At 47.3% G+C, this 22,298-nt stretch overlaps 1 protein-coding gene across 5 annotated transcripts in view; it reads right to left on the bottom strand.

The window, feature by feature from the left end:
* The window catches only part of COL22A1 (collagen type XXII alpha 1 chain), a 213,937-nt gene that overhangs the window by 22,267 nt on the left and 169,372 nt on the right, over nucleotides 1-22,298 (bottom strand). For all 5 annotated transcript variants that reach the window (XR_004132600.2, XM_031439674.2, XM_031439676.2 and 2 more), the window contains 6 exons: nucleotides 17,227-17,280; nucleotides 15,610-15,663; nucleotides 11,640-11,693; nucleotides 7,893-7,946; nucleotides 5,499-5,552; nucleotides 1,126-1,179 (listed from right to left, as the gene is read on the bottom strand). Coding sequence is in view for 4 of the 5 variants with exons in the window: in XM_031439674.2 (XP_031295534.1) it covers nucleotides 1,126-1,179; nucleotides 5,499-5,552; nucleotides 7,893-7,946; nucleotides 11,640-11,693; nucleotides 15,610-15,663; nucleotides 17,227-17,280 (324 nt within the window). In the remaining variant the exon portion in view is untranslated. The remainder of the gene's footprint in view (nucleotides 1-1,125; nucleotides 1,180-5,498; nucleotides 5,553-7,892; nucleotides 7,947-11,639; nucleotides 11,694-15,609; nucleotides 15,664-17,226; nucleotides 17,281-22,298) is intronic.

The raw sequence follows: 22,298 nt of genomic DNA, 5'->3' as shown, positions 1-22,298 counted from the left end.
AAAACCAAAAACCAAAAACAACAACCCTCTCCCTCCAATAAACCAAAAGCAATCGTAAAAACAAATAAAAAACAAAAACCAAACACGAATTCTGGGTTTTAATCCCCCATAAGAGGTGGCATTCCCTATTCTTAGGTTTCTTCTTCCGGTGCAATCAAGTGAAAAACAAGGAGATTTAGGGAAAAAGTAAAGTGTTATTTTGTGTTTAATTTCCTCCTTATTGAATAATACTAGCCAGGTAAGTTATTGATCTTTTTTAACAGAAAAACACATTAAAGAAATAGAACTAGCATTTGATCTCCTACCTCTTGCCAGATAATTGGATTTTGATTTTCATTAAAAATTATATTTTTTCCAAAAGAAAATTTAAGGGCTTGTGATAACAATTTTGAAATTATAAGAAAGTAAAGCATTTAGCAAAAAAAAAAAAACAAAAAAACAAAAAACAAAAAAACCCCCAACAACTCAAAATACATACAGTTCATTTTTCTAGAAATGGTGTCTGTATATGTTTATCCATATAATAAAGAACTCGACAGCTAGATAGAGATTAGACACATGAATGACAGACACAGATTTAGATATACACAGGTCAAATTTCATACGTAGGAAAAAGACTAAAGAATCATACTAGAACATTAACAGAACTGTAACTTCTGTGTTGTAGAACTACAAGTAACTATTTTCTTCTCTATAACATTGCTTTTCTTATTTTTTTCTTTTTTATTACCATCATCATTTGTTATTGTCATGCAATGAGAATGAGTTACTTTTATAATTGGGGAAAACCCTTTTAGCTGTGGAAAGGGTTCAAAATTAAACTAAGTCTCATTTTTAGGTTCTGTCACCCAGAGGAAGTCCATTAAAAGTGTAACAGACAGGGTAAGAACAAGGAAAACTTAGAACAACATGGTAACAATGGCTACAATCTGAAAATACATTCTCCAGCAGTGGCCTGTGAAAGAGTTGAATGTACTGCACAGACACTGTACCGATGCCTTGGGACCACAATGTAGATACTCCTGGAACCCACAGCCGGGCAATCTCAGAGAACCCAACCACTGTGTCACAGCCGAGTGGCTCACGGCTTATTCTGTATGGACAACACACACATTTAGCACTTACAGGGGGACCTCGGGCACCCTCCGGTCCTGGCAGCCCCGGCTCTCCTGTTTTGCCCTGAGAGTAAAGAAGAAAAGAAGAACTTGAGGACAACATTTTAAGGATCTTCCTGTCCTTGGCTGCCTGGGCCTCCCAGTATCATATTCCCACAAGCCAGTCTCTGCCCTCCTCCAGCCCTATCCTCTGGCACTTGGTCCATTCTCGTTCATAAAAGTCAGCACGGTGTGGTCCAGCCTATTTCGTTCTTGGTTTTCCTGGGACGGTGCTGGTTGTGCAGGTGTCATCTCTGGAACACTCATCCACAGGACCCCTTTTTATTCTCAGAAGTGTTCTGGCCTGGATGAGAAATTATGCAGCTGTCCTAGTTAGAAATATCCTTACATAGACTCGCAAAACCACCTCAAGGCAGCTAGTGAAGAGTGCATGTTACAAATGGGGACACCGAGGCTCAGAGGAGTTACAGTTTTACTGAGTTAATAAATGGCAGTGCCAGACTGAATCCCAGCAACACATAAAAGGATTCTCTTCTCATCCCAGCAGTGGTGCCTGCTGACAGCCGGCCTGCAGTTACCCCTCCCTTAGCCCATACCGTCTTCTCTTAACGCTACGGAAGTTATTGGGACACTTTTGCTATTTAAAATTCTTCGCGACCAGCAGCTTGGTATGGCCCCTGGATAGAACAAAGCAAAGAAAAACCAATGGGAGCCTTGGGAGCTGAAGTCCAGATGAAGTGATGAGAGGTGGGGGAAGGTCACGACGATCAGGGAAAGGGGATGAAAAGGCATGTGTGATCGATGGGAAGATGGCAGCATGCTGGCCCCCCCTCCCTGTAACAGGAGGGTATGCCTACTCCCCAAAATCATCCCCCTCATTTTCACAGCTTACAACCTTGAGGGTCAGATGGGGTCCACAGGGGGACAAGAGAGGGAAAAGAGCATTCGTGGATTTAGAGGAGACTTTACAGGGAGGAGGAGGGTGAGGCACCAAGCTCTGACTTCCAGGTTTGCTCTTCCTTCCGCCCCAGCTTGTCCAAGTCTAGCTGGGTGATCGTGGGGGGTCATTTCCCTTCCCTGGATCTGCTTCTCAGTTGTAAATTCAGGACAATCTCCCCGTCATGGGTCTCTGTGATCAAGGGTATACAGGCCTAGTCTGGCTCCTGTCCCACAGTCAGACGGCACGGCCGTCACTGGCCAGACACCAGCAAAAAAATGGTAACAACCAGCCACTGCTGAGGGTGGTCCACGTGCCAGGCACAACTCGAGGGAGTCACACAGCGGTGTCAAAGAGTCCTCACTACCACCCATGATGGAGGTGCTTCTGTTCTCCTCCAGGCAAAGCTCAAAGGCACAGAGAGGTTAAGTGACCTGCTCAAGGTCACATAGCTGGGGTTCTAAGGCAGGCATTTTGGCTGCAGAGCCTCCATACTTCACCCTACACTATAGTTGATGCTCAAATGTCTTATTAAAAATGATGCAACAGGAAACTCTAAAAGCTGCCTTTCTCGCCATTCTATCTGTGTCTCTCTCCACCCATCCAGCATCTGTCTGCCTAGCTACTACCTGCCTGGCGCTCCTCCCGTGTCCCTAACCTACAGGAAGTTAGAGGAGTAAGTCAGAGTGGAAAGTGACCGCCCACTCCCCGCAGCCGGTGCCATTTCCCGGCCGCCTCTCCCCGGCTCCCGGGAGGGCTCCCGTCACTCTGCGGAGCAGCCCCTGCTCAGGCAGAAGGCTGTGCACAGAATGGCCCTCGGGGTGCTTGACTTTGAAGTGCCTGAGGCCCAAGTGCATGGGAGTTCCTGCCTCCACAAGCAATCTTCCGTCAAAAAGGCTTGATGTTGATGGTAAATTCCCCAGCCTCCTGGTGCCTTGGCAGGGCTGGGAGCAGCGGTGCAGGCGGGTTCCTCACACACGCCCAGATGGGCTCCGGGGGGAGTGGGCCCAAGCTGCCCAGTGGAATGTCTGGCTCACCAGCCTGCTGGTGGCTTTCCTTCTCTCCTTGTTCCATTTCCTCACCCCGTCCGGGCTCCTCGGTCACCTCCCAAATACTCCATCTGCCTCCAAATCTTGGTGTCCAGGTCTGCTCTTAGGGGATTCTGATGCCACTCATTCCTGTGCCAACTTCCCTCCCAGCAGCTCAGAGTGATAAAGTCAGGACAGCCCCACGCTGAGCCCCCAGAATGAACAGACTGGTGAGCTCTGGGATGCCCACCGGGTGGGAGCTGCCGAACCCCCTCCTCTTGCAGCAGAACCAGCCCTGCCTTCTCTAATGCTGACTTACCCACTGCTCACCCAGAACAGCCCTGGTCTTACCTTGGTCTGTGCCCAATGCCGGGGCCAGGTCTGTCTGGAAAGGATCTTCCATAAATAGACCGATTATGCGGGGCTGAGTCCCAAGGGCAGCCTTCAGGATGTGAGTCCTGGATGCTCCACTTACCAGCTTAGTGACCTTTGCCAGCCTACCTAACCTCTCTGGGCCTTAGTTCCTCATCTGGGCCAACAGTGATACCCACACCCCGTCAGGTTCTTCTGGGAATCACACCGGAGAATGTAACGAGGCACTCAGCACCCTGGCCCTCGGTGCACACGCAGTCGCCGTCAGCCACGGTGGGCACGTCTGCCCCTCTCTCCCTTCCCACGTTCTCCGCCTGGCGACCTGCCACCTGCCCACCAGGGGAGTGCTCTGCTGGGCGTCAGCCTTCAGCAGCTTAGACGAGGTTCCACTTTGCTCGCTGCTGTAAGCTCTTTCCTTTTCTCTCAGCAGTGAATTCCAGTTTCAGCATCTGGCCACCCATGAAAAATGATAAAGAAGGTGCTTCTGGCAAGTTGCGTAAGATGCAGAGGAAGTCGTAACAGTCACGGCCGCACAAAGCTCGCTGTAGAAACCTTCACGTGCTTCCACTCAGTGGTTCCACGGGCCCCACAGCTCTAACCTCGCCCAGAGTTAAAACCAGGGCAGCTGGAAAAAGCAACTCACTAAATTAACTACCAGTTAGATAAGCCCGAGGTGTTTAACCACTTTCTCACGTCGTTTGATTCTCCAGAAGCTCCGGCAGTTGCCACGATTGGTCTCATTCTATCGGAAGTGAAACGGAAGCCCTGAGATGCTCTTTGACTCATGCCAGGTCACAAAGACTGTATGGAGCGGAGCCAGCATCCAAAGCCAGTTTCTTTTTCTGGTTGTGGTCATAATTTTAGCATAAGATATTTTAATTTAATTTTATCAGTAAGCACTGCATGCACAGGGCACCAAACATTAAAAAGATGACAATAAATACACCAAGGAGTACAAAGTTGCTTTCGCATCCACAAGTCCCTTCTGCTCAGGACCACCCATCCTCAGTTACCTCCATGGATGGTACCTACGTCTCTTGGTATCTTTGGAGTCTCCCATCGTTCCTTTATGTAAACACTAGAAGAATACCCAGACCCATTTTCATACAAAATAGGGCTGGCTAAACACACAGCCCTGTCCCCTTGCTTTTTTACTTAGCAATACATCTTGGAGAAGTCCCATGTCAGTATCTAGAAAACGTCCTCACTCCGGCTCGCAGCTGCCTGGTATCTGTTGGGGGCCCCCATCACTGACTATCTCCTACCAGTGGGCACTGGGGAGGACCCGGGTCTCTAAGCCCCAGACACCACCTTCCGTCTTCCCCTCGATGGCGGGGCTCCACAGCTCAGAGCTGCTAGGAAGTGAAGCTTCACCATCACGGAGCCCAGATGCAGTCAAGAAGGACTGGACGTCCTAAGGAAAGATTGCTGTGAGGCCATAGGGGCAAGTCCATAGACATCCCTGACCACCTCCAGCCGACAGCTGCCAGGACCTCAACAACACACGGTCCATCTCATTGTGTGGCCCGGGCAGCTGACATTAAAGATAAAGAAAAAACAAAAACTCTAGGCCAAAGGTGCAGAAAAGGCCAACTCACACCCCCGGGAGCTGGCAGGTGAAGCTCGGGCTTCTGTGGGTTTTACAGGCTTTTCAGATACCACATTTCTACTCCAGCCACTGTCTACCTGCTCATTTCCCTTCCTACATCAATAGCATTGAGGCTGCAGGAGCAGTAAAAAAAAAAAAAAAAAAGAGAGAGAGAGAGGGAGGAGGGACAGGAGTCCCGGGTGAGGGTCACGATTCCATCACCAGCCCATCATGTGACTAAGGGCCCACAATTCCACTCCCTGAAGCTCAGTTTCCCCAGCTGTAAAATGGGCACAGCAGTGTTCGCCTGGCAGGTTCTGGGGGGAAGTAAATGAAGTGATGCATAGAAAATAACTCTCACCATGCCCAGGTTGAAGTGGCTCCGGACACATTGTAGCTGTTTCTGAGAAACGACTGATTTGGTGTGTAAAATGATGAGACACTTAAGAGTCCCTTACCGGGTCTCCAGGGGGCCCTGGTTTTCCATCCCTGCCCTCTTTGCCTTCTTCTCCCTGCAAGAGAAACTTGAATTAGTTCTCTGGCTGAAGACGCTGGACAGAGGGAAGGACAGACGCCTGTTTGCCTAGAGCACAGCAACACTGACATGCAGCAGACAGAACTGTTTCCATCTCCCGGTTCGTTCCTGACACCACGGTCCTGGTGTCGGTCTCTGGTCAGTGCCTGGCACACGTGGAAAAGCCGTCCGTTACAGTCGCATCATTATTATTGTCACTGATGGAAAGAAGCCCCCACTGGACTTCTCCACAAGGTCAAACTTAGGACAACAGGGCTCCTCTCTGGGCATCCTGGGTTGACTTGACCACGGCCATGAGGAGTGAGGGTGTGGCTTCTGAGAAGATGACGAGGACACTGAGGGGCATGCAGGAGAGCCCTTAGTTCCTGGAACACAGGAGGGGCTCCGTGAGTGACAGTAAGGGTCATGTCTAGGCTATAGGAAGACCATGAGCATGTCACATTGCTTTCCATGGAATCCAGCTGTGATCCCTCACCTGTTTCCCCTCCTACTGGTCCACCTCCTGCTCTAAATAAGACCCTCTCAGCCCCACGTCTGCCTGAGAGACCACTGCTCTTCAGGACCCTGTGCAGATGGAAGAGACTCTTCCATACAACGACTGTGACCTCACACAGACTTCAGTTCCAATTCTGGGCCACTGGGGTTGAATGGGTTCCAGGGAAAGAAAGCAACAGGCGGCAAGGCAGAGTGGAAACTGGAAAGTCTGAATCCCGCTGGCACCAACTACACATGTGACCTCGGGCAAGCTGCTGACATCCTCAGCTCCTCAGCGGTCCCTCTCCCAGAGAGAGATGGCCAGCCCCCCTCGCAGAGTCACTAGGCGGCTCTGAATCAGTGCTTCCACCTGCAATGCTAACAAACCCAGCATCGACGAACTACACCAGTGGTGTAGGTGCTCCCGCTGCCCCAGGCGCTCAGGGAAGGTGCAGCGGTCCTTGTCAGTGCCTTTAACGGCAGCGCCCCGGCACCGGTGGGAAGCCGTCATAGACAGTTACCTAAGTTTATCGACCATCCGGGCTGCTAGCCAACACTCAATGTGCACCCACAGCTCTTTATGAAGCCTGCTCCCGGCATAACCATGTTAACAGCAGATAAACTAGCTGGGCTGACCCGGAGGCCAGGCAGTATTGATCTTTTCAATTAAGAGTTGAACTTCAGGAACCATGTCTCCCTGTGCATGGAGCAGCGGGGAGGATGGTCAGGAGACTCGTGCACAGAAGGGAAAGCCAACGCAACAAGACACCGCAGGAAGGAGCGCGGCGACTCAGGCTGGAGGCTGGGGGCTGGTAGAAGACCCTGCGGGGACTTCTGGGGCAGACTTGGTTCCTGGGAGCAGCAGGACAACATGTGAAAGCTATCATGGCTCTTCTTGCCCAGGCAGAAGGGAGAGGCATCAACCAGTGAAAGAGGTGACAAGAAGGCATTCTGGGTGGACAGAAATACACATGCAAAGGCCCAGTGGCCTGGAGAGGAGAGGATGCAGAGTGTTCTAGAGACCAAAAGGAAGCCAGTATGGTGGGAACAAAAGAATGCACCGTGGAGGGCCGGGGTGGGGCTGTGGCCAGTAGAGGCCCCAGCAGGGAGCACACACCAGACCTGGAGCCACACGAGGATCTCTTCTCAACGAAGGAGGCAGCGTGTGGGCTCTCTGGAGCCTTACTGCTAAGGTACTGGAGAGTCTGACCCGACTGAGAAGTGTAATAAATTGAAAAACCCAGAACAACATTTGTGGAGAGTAATTTTGCAGTACGTATCAAGCACCTGAGCTATTATCGTACTCTGTCAAGTAGGTCATACTTTGGGGGACCATGCTACAGAAAGAAGAAAACTGCTAGGCATGTAAAATAACCTACTGTAGATTTTTAAAACAGCTATAAGATTTGTAAGTCAACAGAATCATATATATTATGGTACCCTTTTGGGTATAGTGTATGTAAAATTTATGAGCATTTAATGCCAGTGTGGAAGATAGAAAATGTTTCCATTACCACAATTACTTACTACAGTTACGTATGTATATGGTGTGTTGATTGAGAAGTGCGTGTGTAGAGAGAGATGAAAATTTTATTTAGGTAAGTAAACGACAAATATAAACATAAAAGGAGAATGAGACTAAGACTGGCTTTGGTTAGTGATTATTTTTCTTCTAGTTTTCTGTAATGCCAAGAACTCCCCTAGTGAACACTATTTTTCTTCTAGTTTTTTGTAATGCCAAGAACTCCCCTAGTGAACACTCTTTGCTTTAACAACGGTGCAATATAGTTTTCTTTGCTTATTTTTGTAGTAGAGAAACTGGATTTTTTAAAATGCCACTTACTGGGATGCCAGGTAATCCAGAGGGACCTTGGGGGCCTGGAGGACCTTCTTTCCCCTAAAAGATCCAAGACACAAAGCACCATTAGCTCTCTGGGACTGGCTCTCTGTAAGTAAATGATCTCACCCAGAACTGGTCTCGTGTGGTGGAGGAGCTTCAGCGAGGAGCGGCGGATGTTCCAGCCCGCCTTGCTGCTTCCCAGGCATCGCCTCCCGCAGGGCAGGGAGGCACCCTGGACAGAGCATTAATGTGCTGGCTGGTGTGCACACTGGGACTCATTCTGGCCTTATTATATGGACTCAGGGAGAACTAGAGATTGAGAGGCACAGTGGGAAGAAGATATTGGAGCTTTGGGGTCCACAAGACCTGGGTCAAGATCCAACTCTGCACTTTGTCCCCAAACTGCCTGAGACTCAGGACCCTGCTGACAGCACCGACCACAGCACCCGCAGGTGTTCCGTACACAGGATTCAACACAAGTAAAGAACTGACTGGGGTGCGTGTAACGGGCGGTTTTGTTACTATGGCCCTCTTATCCAGAGGTCCGCAAACTTTTTACCATCAGTGGTCGCTCTTAGTATCCCTTTCCCCCATGAAATCAACCTTGAAAGACTGTGTTTACAAAACTGCATTAATTACTAATTCATTTCCCATTTTATTCACCAAAAACACACATCACTGTCAACCAGAACTTCTAAATCAGATGAAATCATTTTTATCATGACGGGCATTTTCATATCATCTTGTGTCTCTACCAGGAATATTTTAGAATTCCTGGTAACTTATAATTCCCTGCCAGTTTCTTTTGTAATAAAAAATGCTGATGTCAGGTTTTCACATTCTAATCCATATGCCACATAAAATGAGATGTTCTTAAAGGTTGTGACTTTATCCCCTCCGAAGAAAAGCAAAAGCAAGTAATTTTGATATTTATTTCAGATTTATAGAGAGTTTATGTATGGTCATATAAAGGTCCAATCAGGGGACCAAAAAACACTTCCTTTATTAAGCACTAGTTACACTCAATAAAAACTCAAGTAACTGAATTTTATTTCCATATGTAAAGAAAACGAAAGATACCAGTATCATATCATTAAGGTACTGAGAATTTTTTGTCATAGACCCTTGGGAACTGATGAAGAAAGGACAATGTTTTAGGTTCACCCACTGGTCTGTGAAAACCTTTTCTCAAAAGTTATCTTCACTCTGCATATCCACGCTGAGTGGCTGCTCTTAATTTTTTAAAAATGAAATGCTATGTTTACGCATTTGTATTGATAGTAATTTGACATAACCTGCATGTCTGTAGACTTCTGTTGCATAATATTCGGGATTGTTTATACATACTGCCACTTACACTGATGCGAAATAATAATAATAAAACAAAAAATGTTTACCCTCCCCCACATCCCAAATATCTGCAAACACATTAATAAGAAAGGTGGATTTTTGGTCAACTTTGGCCAAAATTCCATCACCATTAGGAATTTTTAAATATTGATAACAGAGCTTCCTAGATTCCTTCTTGGATGCTCATTATTCCAAATATCCTAGTATGGAAACACTAGTGATCTGGGATAGGAGGTAGCAAGCTCCAGCTCTCAGCCTGTTTTTGCAAATAAAGTTTTATCAGAACACAGTCTTGACTGTTAGCATACACATTTTCTGTGACTGAGTCACCTTTCCATGGCAGAGGTGAATATTTGCAACAGAGATCATATAGCCCATAAGACTAAACTATTTACTGTTTAGATTATTTTTTGTTCCCATCTGGTGAACTGAAGACTCAATAATGAGTCAGTATGTTTGTTCCTAAACCTGCTTTCATAACTTGTTTGCTATGGAAATTATATAATTTAATTATTCATTAGGTAACCCCATGAAACTCAGGCAGAAAAAGAATGATCTTTTTATGCAAATTAAGACATTGAAAATAGATAAAGATGAGACACTCACTATCTAAACAGATAGCTGTTAGCTGTACCACAAGACAGCTATAAAAGATTAGCAAAAAAATCCTAACAAACTAGAATTCTACATTCAAATTGCTTCACAGGTGTTGATATATACTCAAACCACTCTTTAAAAAAGCAACAAATAGTAAATGGGTGGATGTTCTTTTTACAAGAAAATGATGAGACTCCATTCAGGGGAATAGAAATAAAAATGAGGGCCTTCAGTGTAAGGCAAAAAAACTGGCAAACAATTTATATGGTTTAATTCAAAATGCAATGGAAATGTTTTAGATTTTTGTGTGTATTTTTTCTTTTTTTTACTATGCCCCATTTAACTTTCTTTACTTCTGTTTTTTAACTACCGACACTCATTTGTGCTAAGGAAACTTCTGCTATTTTCTGGATGGATGTTAATGGTGAAATATCAGGACCACGGACAGCTTCAAGCACAGGCATAACTCGCCAGGACAGAATCAATGTCTTATTAAACGTAGTTTAATTCCTAGGAATACAATGATTTACATCTGGGCCCTACATCTTATTCTCCATGGGCAAACGGTCCATTAGTTTTTATTGGGGAAATCGTTTTCTGTCTGAGAATCAATAAAAAGCTGTCTGCAGTATGGTTTGTATTTTATTCATCCTGGGACTTCTAGGTGGGCTGCTTCCAAAGGATTGACTAGTCGATGATCGTAGAGAGAACCACGTGTCTCTTATCTTGCAAATTTAACATCCCTCCAGTCCCTAACCCAACCCTCCAACACAGTGGAGTAATAGAAGGAATGCTGAAATGGGAGTTTTCAAACTGACTGAATTCCCAACTTGGATATCAATTTCCTATCTGACCTTGAATGAATCACCCCACCCATCAGGCTTTGACGTCCCCATCTGAGTAGGAGGAGGAAGATGTCCTGGGTGATCCCTAAAGTGCTCTTGACCCCAGGGTCCTGAGACACCAAGGCAGAGTTGACCTGTTTGTTAGCAATAGCCCTACCTAGAACATGATGCTGGGATTCCTGTAGAGCAGGGCTGGCAGCTGGCTCTGACATCTCCTCACCATGTGGCCTTGAACTGGTAGTTTCACTTCCCTGATGCCCACTTTCTTTATTTATAAAATGGAGATAATCCTCGTGATGGGGCAGTCAGATGAGATAATGGACCATATATTCCTTTAGGGGAACATGCATGTAGTGACTGTGAGCACATGCCTGGTAAACTGAGGTTCACCTTGGCTTTATGGGGTTGAAACCAAGAGTGGTCCTGGCAGCTTCATGCAATGAATACAGTGCTGGTTTTTGAGATAAAAGCCTTGGGTTTCAACCAGCTCCACCTGTGTGGTTTCAGTACCTTGACCTGTGACTTCCTCTTTCTTAATTTCACTCTGCTTTTTGAACAACTGGATAACAGTGGCTACCTCCTGTCTGACATGCTGCCTGGCTCCCACCACAGGCTCAGGATGGCTTAGCACCAACACCTTCTGCTTGCCTGTGCCTGTTTCAGATGGAAACTGCATTGAATAGGAATAGAGAGATGGGGTTAAACCTTGGGCCAGTTTGAACTGGTTGCAAACTGAATTCTGGAATCACAGATTGCCAGGTCATTTCATCCAAGCCTTCATTTCAGAGGCAAGGTAACCAGGGCTCTAAGGGAAAGCAACCCCTCCCGTGGTAACCAGCAGTGAATAAACCCTGGGGATGTGAGCCGCAGGAGGCAGGGGCGACCAGGGCAAACTCTTGGGGTTCTGGGAAGGTCCAAACACAAACCGAAGGTGGATCCCATCCACTGAGGAACTTACTGGGGATCCTTGGATTCCTGGCGGTCCAGCAGCTCCCGCAATTCCATCTGCTCCCTAAAGGATGGTAAAGCAGAAAGCCGGTTTGTTGTGTACTGAACAGAGATCTTCAGCACCTCCTCTTTGCATGTGAGGCAACGCACAGATCTTGTATCCTGTGCCCCTTCCCAGCTGCCTGAACCGTTCAAGTACTCCCAAGATGCTTCTGCCTTCCCCATCAGGCTGGGATAGCCTCTGGGAATACAAAAATGTTCGGAGGACAGCAGCCACGTTTTATGAAAGGCCAAAGCATTCACCAGCCCATTACCCATAAGACAAGAGTAAATGGTCTCCCTTCAGAGTGTACATTTTCAGCTAACATCAGGGAACATTTCAGGGCAGACAACAAGAAACAAACAATTAGGTTTATCTTCTAGGGAGATAAAGAAGACAGTTGCTTGTATCAATTCAGGGATAAAGAGATGTACATATGGATAAAGGGGAGAGGAGTTCTACACGGGTAAGTGGTGTGAAGTGAGCCCCAGACATGCTTCTGCCCCAGGGCTCTTGCACATGCTGTTCCTACCGCCAGTAGTCTAACCCTCCACGTGTCAGGGCTCATATGCTGCCTTCCTCCACGTCGTGACTCAGGTGTCAGCTTTTCAGTGAGACATTTTCTGCCTACCAGATCCAAAACTGAATGTCCCTGCTTCTCACCACCCCTTTTCTGTTTTTATTTTTCTGTAGCCTTTACTTCCATTTGACATCTTAGTGTTTATCACCTTATTTGTTTATTGGGAACTAAAACAATGCCTTGGAGACAGTGCACACTCAGTATTTCTTGACTAGATGAATGCTCGCTGGCCGGCTAAGAGGCCCCTTAGACTAGCCTATACATTGCTTCCTACTTGCTCTGATCGAGTGGCATGAGGCCACCATGCTTCGGTTTCCTTACTGCCCATGCCACATGGAGGTGGGGGGTAAACGAGGCACTTCCTACAACGTGCTTAGCATGCGACAGAGGGCACCAGCGAGGGGCGCACCCTCCCAGAGCCAGAGCTCCTGGGTCGGCGTCCTGGGTCCCCGCTGACTAGCTGTTTGGCCCTAGGGAAGTTATTTCACTCCTCTGCACCTCAGTTCCTTTGTAAAACGGAGAAAAAGAAAAAAGGCAGCACCTACATAACCTGAGTTGTTGCGAGAACTCAGTCAGGTAACACACACACAGAGTGAGCCCGCACCAGGCCGCGTTAGGAGATCTCCACAAAGGGCTCGCCATCATCCTAAGTCTCGTGACAGTGGTCTCCGTGTGTCTGTTGGCCAACCCAAGACCGGAAACAGTGCAGACAAGAACTAGACATGGGATAACGAACAAGCAAGCTCTCACAGCACTTCACTGATACCTTTCCAGCAGTCTTTGGTCACTTTACATACACTTACTGGGCTCCTATGCTGTACCAGGTGCTGGCAAAGGTTTAGGGATACAGAAATGACCACACGGTGGTCTTGAACCTCAAAGAAACTTGGTATAGCTGAAGGAGAAGTGTCTTAATTTTCATGTAAAACAAATCCTGAAAACAAGATGCAGTCTGATTTGCCTCCATGTCTTTCACTAGGTGATGACCCAGTAAAAGTTCATGAAACAAAAAGATGTTGATAATATTTAAACAAATGGCCTACAAGGTTCGTGTTTCCCTGCACCTGGGCTGCTGCAAAGGAAAATCACACATCTAGTCCAAACCTCACAGAACAATCGAGCTTCTACTCCTAACCTGGATTCTTCTACGTAATTTTGCCAAAAGCTTCTGGCATCCTGGACTCCGGAATCTAGCTAAACTAGCAAGTTAGAAACAGGGTAAGGGTTTTACCTGGAAGAAGAATGCAGACTGAGCTCCAGAAAATAGACTACCAAAGAAAGGAGCTTTGTCTGTCAGCATCGCTATCTCACACACAATAAACACTCAAAAGACAATGCGTGAATGACCAAGAGTGGTCATTTCCTGCTCTTGAGTTTCTATTGCATGGCTGGCCCCTAACCCTGAGTGGGCAGCTGACTCAGCGTCTATTCCCAAGGGCAGTTAACAGTCCAAGGCAGGGCACGAAGTGGAAGTTCATACACATCTGCCTGGTGCTGAAAGAACACACCAACCAGCTGGAGGCAGACAAGCTGGCTTCTGCCTGTGACTGTTAGTGAATCTCAGGTTCATCATCAAGCTGGAGAATAAGCTGTTTCCTACTGTTGTCATCAGAGTTCGAAGTCGTGGCAGCTCCCAACGGAAAGAGAACAGGGCTCCACTTGGGCTGGGATGTGTTTTAGGCTTTGGAGCTACCAGGGTGGGAAGAGGATGGGGCTTTAACTCAGTACTTTTTATGAACTCTTCAGCTGCTTAGATGTGCAGGGAAGCTACAGCCATCATGGTATGAAATGATTAATTCAAGAAATGGGCTTTTTTATACGTTAGTATTTCCCTCTCAAATGTCCCCTCCTCACATCACGCCGATGCCTTTTCCCACTACCGGTACTGCTGCCATCTTGATCAGTCTTTCTCTTTGTGGATCAGATGCCACAAAATCCAATAACACACGCAAACACAGCACAGAGAAATTCCCTAAGTGAAATTATACATTTTGAAACATATGCAGAATTTCACAAAATCAAACGATAGCAAATGGATCATTTCCCTACCAGGTCATTCACAAATGTGCAGATGGCAGAGTTGGAACAGTTAAGACCTGAGGCCAAGAAACTGAAAAGATGTTAACAGCAAAGGCACTACAAGGAGGGGGCGGGGAACGAACTGAACATGAGAGATCTCAGGTAGGCTCTGCGGACAACTCGGAAAGCTTCAATGCTTTTGCAGACGATTTACCTTTTCACGATTTTGGTGGAAAAATCTGTCATGAACTGAAAGATGTTTCATGTTCTCATATGATTTTATTGAAAAAAAATACACTTAAAACAACTTGATTGATTTTAAGAATTAACACATAGTTACAATTAGAAGCCAACTAGACGCCGTTGAAAAGGAGACACAGCAAGCTTAATTTCATACATTCTAACTTCACAATCCTTCATTATTTACGACACGCTGGTCCCTATCTGAAGCAGGTTCCCTTTCAGGGTCCTTTAGCCATTACCAGTGACCCCTTCTCTGCAAGGTCTGGGAGACCAGGGCTCCTGAAGAACTCGTGGGAAACCCCAGAGAACCAGGCCTGGGCTTGGTGAGGATGCTAATTCCCACAGCCCGTTACCATGGCTACCGCGGGTAACCACCACAGTGGACCGAGCAGAGGAGGGACAAGAGTAACCCGTGGGCCGCCTAGATCAAAGGGAGGCAAGGTTGCTGAGAAGAGCATCAGTCAACGGCGGCACCACGGCCACTCTAAGAGCAAGGAGAACACTTGCCCTGGGGGGTGGGGTGGGGCAGGGTAATAAATGGGGTGATACTATGGTGGTTGCAGTTACACTGATAACAAGGGCCTTAGAATGCTAATGAATGAACTGTTGAAAATAGTAATGCTGCACAGTAATAATAATCCGTAGTTATTATTACTGTTATCAATTATAGTAAATCCAAGCAAGTCTGAGCTTGCATAAACACCCTGTGATTCCCAGAGCCTCTTACTATGGGACAGGTTCCTATGGGAGAGGGAAAGTTGCTTCTCCATTTCTTACCTAAGATTCTAACCTTGGAATTATCCCTGGCTCCCCCATCCCAAGCTGGATAAAGAATAGTAAATCGATCCTGTCCATCCCTTCCAAAGCCTCCCGTCCCAGGAGCATTCTAATTACACTGTCCCTCAATGCTGCTCAAGACCCTCCGTGCTCACCCCACATGCCTCCGGGACCTGCACTTCCAGTTCACCCCTGGACACCTCTCAGGTCAGCCCAGTCTTTCAAATAAGAGGTACGTCAAGGTGACAGCACCTCCAGTGAGTGTGGACTGTGTACGGATGACAAGGCCAAAAGATGAAGGGATTAAAAATAATTACTTACTGGTGGCCCTGGGTTCCCTGGGGGCCCCATGAAACCTGGAACTCCTGGATAACCCTAGGAAAACACAGAGCAATTCTTTTTAATGATTCATGAAAAGCTTTTCACTTTACGAAACCACTAAATTTCAGACAACAAGCCAGAATCTATTTCTAACTCAGATAACAACCATGGAGATACATACTTTTATGTATTTCAGTAGGTGGTTGAGGAAGTATCTAACAGTACTTAACAAAACCAAACCTATCCTGGACCTGGATCTGCTTCACAATGATGTGGAGGAAGCAGGTGTGGGGGAAGCAGTGAAGGGTACAGAGGGACAGAGGAGTGGCCCCAGAGCTGGAGGGCGCTGTGCCTGGGCGACAAGTGCCAGGCGGACACTTTTTATCACACTCTCTTCTTTTTATGTACGTTTGAAGTATCCCATAGCGAAAATTTAAAACAAATAAATATATGCACACACCATTTATACCCACAATGGAGACTGTTAGGTTAACTGAACGACAGAATCTATGAACCTATTACAGTTATTATAAGAGATTCACGTCCCCACGCGGAGAGGAGTCCACGTGTATTACAGGATGAGCCACACCGGCTACAGGGCAGAGTGCACCGCGTCTCACGTTTAGTGTAGCACAACAACATTGTAAAAGCGAACAAACCACCATGAAAGAAATGATTCCCCTGAGATCCCCCCATCCCTCCGCAGGGAAACACAAGCTGCAGTGACGCTCAGCAGAGAAGCACTGCCGTTGACAACTCCCTCCGATAAGAATAACCCAAACACACGCTGTTTTTCACGATACAGACGGAATTCTAGCCGAGTCTGTCGTTCCGACCTTGCGCGCAGCTCTGATGGCACCGCCTCCGCGCCTCCGCTCGCGCGCCCCGCCCCCTCCGGTAAGCGAGGCAGGGGTTCGCGCGCTACTCGCTCCGCATCGCAGAGCCCGGGGCGGCGCCGGCGCGGGGCGCCCACTGAGAGACGGACGGAAGGCTCAGAAGGAAAGAGGACGGGCAGGCGGGAGGAGGGAAGGAAAAGCAAAGCGGGGAAGGAGTGGCAGCAGCAAAGCCCAAGCACCACAGCCAGTCTGAGTGCAGGAAGGCCGCTAGCAGCTGAGGAGCGGCGGCTGCGGGGTGAGCGGCGGCGGCGGCGGCGACCCGAGCTGGACCGGAGCCGCGCTCGGCCTGAGGCGGCGCAGCACGTCAAGGTCAGCAGCGCCTCCCGAGGCCCCGGGAGGAGCGGCCCCAGCGCGGAGGGGGTCTGCGAAGCTCTCGGCTGCAGCACGGGGGAGTCTCGCGGGAGGCAAGAAGGGGCATTTGGCATTTTGTGATGAATGACCGCCATCTCAGTGAGCAAGAAGCTCTGAACGAGCACAACATTTTAAAACGTATTTTTAAAGAAATGATAAGACAAGGTCCTCAGATAATGGGGGAAGGGGAGTGTGCCAATGAACCAAGGTGGAAACCACAAAAACGTGATTAAAAAAAATCCTACCGAAGACAAAGAAGAGGCAAGAAATGATTTCAGAAATGAATTTGGGGATCTGGGGAAAAAAGTTAGCTAGGAAAAACAGTGATGTTTCTTCAGGGTGGATGGTTCCTTATAAAATAAGTTTTTACCTGACTGCCTTTCTGCCCAGTCTCACCATCTGCACCACGCTCTCCTTTACTTCCCTTAGGAGAAAAAAAGAAAGAAGGAACATTACTGAAAATCTGGCTAGAGCTTACCTTGCAAAAGAAAAATTTTGGCATTACATCCTTTCACTTATTCAATCACTCATTCTTCATCAGTCTCTTGTCAAGACGGTGCTGCAGGCCAGGCAGGATGTCAGCAGATGAGAACAGTTAGGCCTGGTTGAGGGACTGTTGGTGCAATGGCTTAACTGGGCTGTGGGGGGCAGGATGGGATCAGCAGAAAATGGGGCTGGGGATCCAGGCAGAGCCCACTTCACTGACAATCTTCTGTGTCAGCCCGAGAATCTGAATTTACTTGTAGGCTCTGGAAACCAGCAGAAGGAGGTAGGACCACCCTAGGCTTCAGGAGGGTGCCTCTGGCTGCGGTGCAGGGCGGGCTAGAAGGTCCAGGATGAAGAGACGGGGTCAGTTAGGAGGAAACTGGGATGTTACAAGAGTGGGAAGGAAAGGAGCAGAGTCAACACGGTGTCTGTGGGCATCGCAGAGTAGACCAGCACCACCACCGCCCCCTCCTCCTCGTCACCACCGTCACTGCATCGCTCACCCCCAGCACCATCACCGCCCCCTCCCCCTCGTCACCACCGTCACCGCATCGCTCACCCCCAGCACCACCACTGCCCCCTCCTCCTCACATCATCATCATTATCTTCATTATCACAGTCATCAAGACACCATGTGCAACCTACCAAAATTAGTTTCACAGACCAACTCAAAGTAACATTCAAAGGTTCCAATCTCTCTTAATGGTCACCTATTTGGCCCCATGTTTCCCATGCTAACAAGTGTATTTCAGTAAAATGCTATTAAACAAAAACATCCCAGTTCCTTTAAAAGAATGCACTACGCAGTAGAAGAAGTCACTGGTGGTTAGTCGCCTTGGCTCTGGTGCCAGGCCCGGCATCCTTTGTCTTTGCGGCTTGCAGAAGATCATGCTCCTTCTTCACTCTGTTCATCCGGTAAATGAAGGATAGGGGTGTATGTCAATCTATGAAGGTCCTTCCAGGTCCAGAACCCGACAGTTCTCTCACTGAAACATCACACCCACCCTCTTCCCATCCCGACTGCTGTACCACATCAGCAGTTCATGGGGACAGTGACTACCGAACAACACGCTGGCTGCCCCCCTGCAGTGTACCGTGATGGTTAGGTGATCTCATGCCTGCAAAGCGCCAAGTGCTGTTGTGTAGAGGAGAAAAGCAGTAGGTTCAGAGGGGAAGAGCATTTATTCCAACATGTTTGCATGTAATTATTTCTACTGTTTTAAAGTCGATAAAGCCAGCACACTGTCTGCAGCCACTTTATAATTTCAACGAAAAGCAGTGACATAGAACAGCACACTGGTTCTCTGACATTAAGGACAATTGCCTTAAAAGTAAATGGTTTCCTTTCAATTTTCAGCCCTTAGTTTGGCCTTAGAGTGGTTTCAGCCCTCATCTAACAACTAAAATGTCAGCAGCTCAAGGCTGGCCACAGTTGTCCTTGTCTCTTCCACCGCAGCTGGGGATCAGCACAAACACAGCCACCCCCAAGCCTGACTCACTTCCTTCCAGAAAAGAGGGCTGACATTTACAGAGCCCCTACTCTGCCGGGTCCTCTGCCAGGGCTTTCGCATGAGATCTCATTCCATGTTTTTCTTTGTTTATATCCCGAGCTGGTGCAAAACAACATTTACTATATCTATGTTATCTAATTTAGCCAGGACGACTGCTTGACGTAGAGGTTATTATCAGAGTGTATTATTAAGAAACCTGAAGACCAGAGAGGTTAAGTCATTTGTCTGAGGTCACAGAGCTAATAAAAAACAAGATGTGGCATCGAATCCAGATCTGTCAGTATCCAAACTGCCTGCTCTGACCAGGTTACTTTCCTGGTTATTTTCCTAGGTTGTGACGCCTTGTCCCACTAGTTTTATGATGTGCAGATTGCCGGATTTAGAGTCTGATCAATCATGTTCTGGGAACCATTCTATGCACAGAGAATACAGCCATCAAAGACAGATTAGAAACAAAACAAAAAAACAACCTGGCCCCCTGGAGCCCACATCCCAGGGTCATTACTAGTTTGCTACTTGGCTAGCTCGGTTCTCTTCAGCAGATGTTTACTGAGGATCGACTGAAAGGGCTTTGTTCTTCCTGTTGAAAATCAGGGAAGGAACTCCCACCACACCCCTTTTATTAGAGCATTTACTTTAGAAAACTCGTCACTGTGAGTTCTTTCTCTGTCGCTTTGAAATGTATGTAAGCTTTTCCAAAGCTAAATAAGCCTTTTGCCAGCTCTAGGTCCCAGGAAAGTCTTTCTCAAGGACCTGGGAACATTGCTTCGAAATGTAATCATCAAGGAAAATAAAGCCCCATCTCCCGGGTTCTGCAGGAAGGGAGGAGCCTAACTTCAGGGCCCCTTGTTTCAAGCTACAAACTACCTCCAGTTAAAAAGACGTGAGAAGTCTGTTTTCTTTCATACAAAGCTAATTCACTAAAGCAGATGGCCACCCCGCTTACCAGGTGAATTAGGATGAACAGAACAACAGTGCAATCCAGTCCTCCTCTGTGAGGACTAGTTATTGTTTGCTCATCTTGAGGACATGGACGTAATGGGTCATAGCTGCTTGACCATACGAAAGGGTGAGACTTCTGTCTTTGTAATCTTTTAGTGGAATTGCCTGTGATGCACACAATACTCTGGCTTAATGCTTATGCAAAAATGTAATTATTTTCCTTGTCTTCTACCTTTGTGGAGAGGTTTTTTGGTTTGGAGGAAAATTCTGTTTAGTTTTTAATTATATTTTCTCAATACCATCATGTGCTAAGTGCACAATTTAACAGTTATTTAGAAGTTATGTTCATACCAGAGGCTGCTCTAAGGATGCTGGCTCTTGGGAATCCATCAAACAGGTAATTCTCTCGAAGTGTCTACAAACTGTTGAGAACAGGGCCTAAACTTTCTCAAATTAAGTTTCCCATTCTCAGACTAAGACCTGTCCCTGAACTTTTGCATGTTGTTTCTCTGCCTACAAAACCTTTTCTCCCCACCCCGCCAAGAATGCCTGACAAATCACTGCCTAACCTTCCAATGCAACTAAAATCCTACCTCCTCCTCCAGGTGGCCCTCACAGGTGACCTGTCCTATGGCATTATTTTTCTTAAAATCATTTACTCTTCTCCTGACAATCTGTGATAGTTGTTATTAACTCAGACAGAACAGTAATTATGAGGACCACCCACAGTTACATGCATCCAACATTTCCTATGTGCTGGGCATCAGGCCTGGTGCTTTGTAAATGTTCCCATATGTAATTCTCACATCCTCTCTGTGAGATAAGCCACATGGTTCTTCTTTTACAGATGAGGGACCCCAGGTTCAGGAAAGTCAAATAAGTTGCCCAAGTCCTATAATTAGTAAGTGAAATTCACTCAGCTAGTAAGAGGCAGAACCAGGTTGAGGAACCACTGAGCTCTCACTGCTCCTGGTGGCCTTGGCCCCAGTCTGATTTTTCCAAGAGTCACCACCTTGTAGGTCTTTCTTCTCCAGCACAACATCAGGCCCTAGAAGGCATGGCCCATATCTGACCTAACTCTATACCTCCTGACTTGGAAGGGAGCTGTTCAAAGCCATGCTTGGTGAGAACCTTCCAGGATCGAGGCAGCTGTAGGTGAAAAGACTTCTCTCCTAAAGAGAGCATGGACTAAATGGCTTTGGGCTGCCTTCTGGGCAGAATGGGATTCCAGGACCTTTTCTGGCAGAGGAGGTATGACTCTGCCTCCCAGACTCGTGGGCTCCAAGTGGGGGCTTCTGCTCATTTAGTGTCTCCAGTCCTACAGCTCCCATTACATGACTGGTGCACATGTGGGTGAGAAGAAAACCATGTTTTTCGTGAAGGACAGAATAGTCAAACTGGAAGAGGCTTTAACATCTGACTCTGCAGAAAATTATGTTTCCAGAAAATCATGTTCTGATTACCATCTTGCTGCTTCTTCCTCTACATGGCTCATAATCAAAACAGCAGCCACTACCTCAGACCCTAACCCGTAGAGTCAGTGTCTACGCGGTCTGAAAGCTCTAGGTCAGAGCTCTGCAGTTGATGATGTCAGTGACCTCCCCAGACCCGGCAGCCAGAGGGAACAGTTGTAAATCTGCAAGACAAACCTTAGGGAAGCTGGTTTCCCAGAGGCTGGATCACAAGCTGCAAACAAGCAAATCAAACCTTCCTGGTGGTGCATGTGACCCGTGACCACCCAGGACCTTTGGTTATAAAAGGACATTGACAGTGGCCATAGATGCTCCATTATGAGTAGCATTTTCAATTTACAAATTCATCTTCGTGCCCCCAGGTCTGGCAGAGATAAGTGAAATTCAACAGAAAGGACACGAAACAGTCCTCTGTTCCATTTCCTGGAGATTGGCTTGGGATGAACCAAGAGCACAGAGACAGGTTTGAGCTTGAAGCCAAGAACCAAGGCAAGCCGGAGAGTACTCTGCAACTCATTCTCCCAACAACAGGTGGTCCTAAGGGGAAGCTGTTACAGGATCATTACCAGAGGCAGCTTAGCTTTGCCCTCCTTGGGAGCTGTCCTTGGTGCTGGCACTGGAGGTAGCATTACTGGAGTCTAACAGCAGGCTACCTAGTGGGGCATAGTAGGGATCACCTTGGCTTACCACCCACTAGTTTCATAACACTAGCACTTAATCTTGCCAAACTCTAGTTCCCTAGTCTGTAAGGTGGAAATATCTCTGCCTCCTAGGATGATGCTGACCTTTGCAGGGGATAGTACTCAAAGCAGGTAAACTGGCCTTAGCTCTTAACACACCAGGTATCTCGCCTACTGACTGCGGCTCCCTGGGAGTTCATTCTGCAAGGCGAACCCTGAGAACTTCTCAAGGTCGCCATGGACTCCCAAGTGGAGAAGCAAACCCCTGTCTTTCAGATACAGCATTAATTTGTGTTCTTTCTCTGGATGGAAGCTTTCTTTGGCTTTCTCTTGATTATGTAAAGGAACAAA

The sequence above is a fragment of the Camelus dromedarius genome, chromosome 20 (assembly GCF_036321535.1).
Source record: "Camelus dromedarius isolate mCamDro1 chromosome 20, mCamDro1.pat, whole genome shotgun sequence".
NCBI classification, from domain to species: Eukaryota; Metazoa; Chordata; class Mammalia; order Artiodactyla; family Camelidae; genus Camelus; species Camelus dromedarius.
Note: the sequence above shows the minus strand (reverse complement) of the source record. Positions and strands in the feature narration are given on the sequence as shown.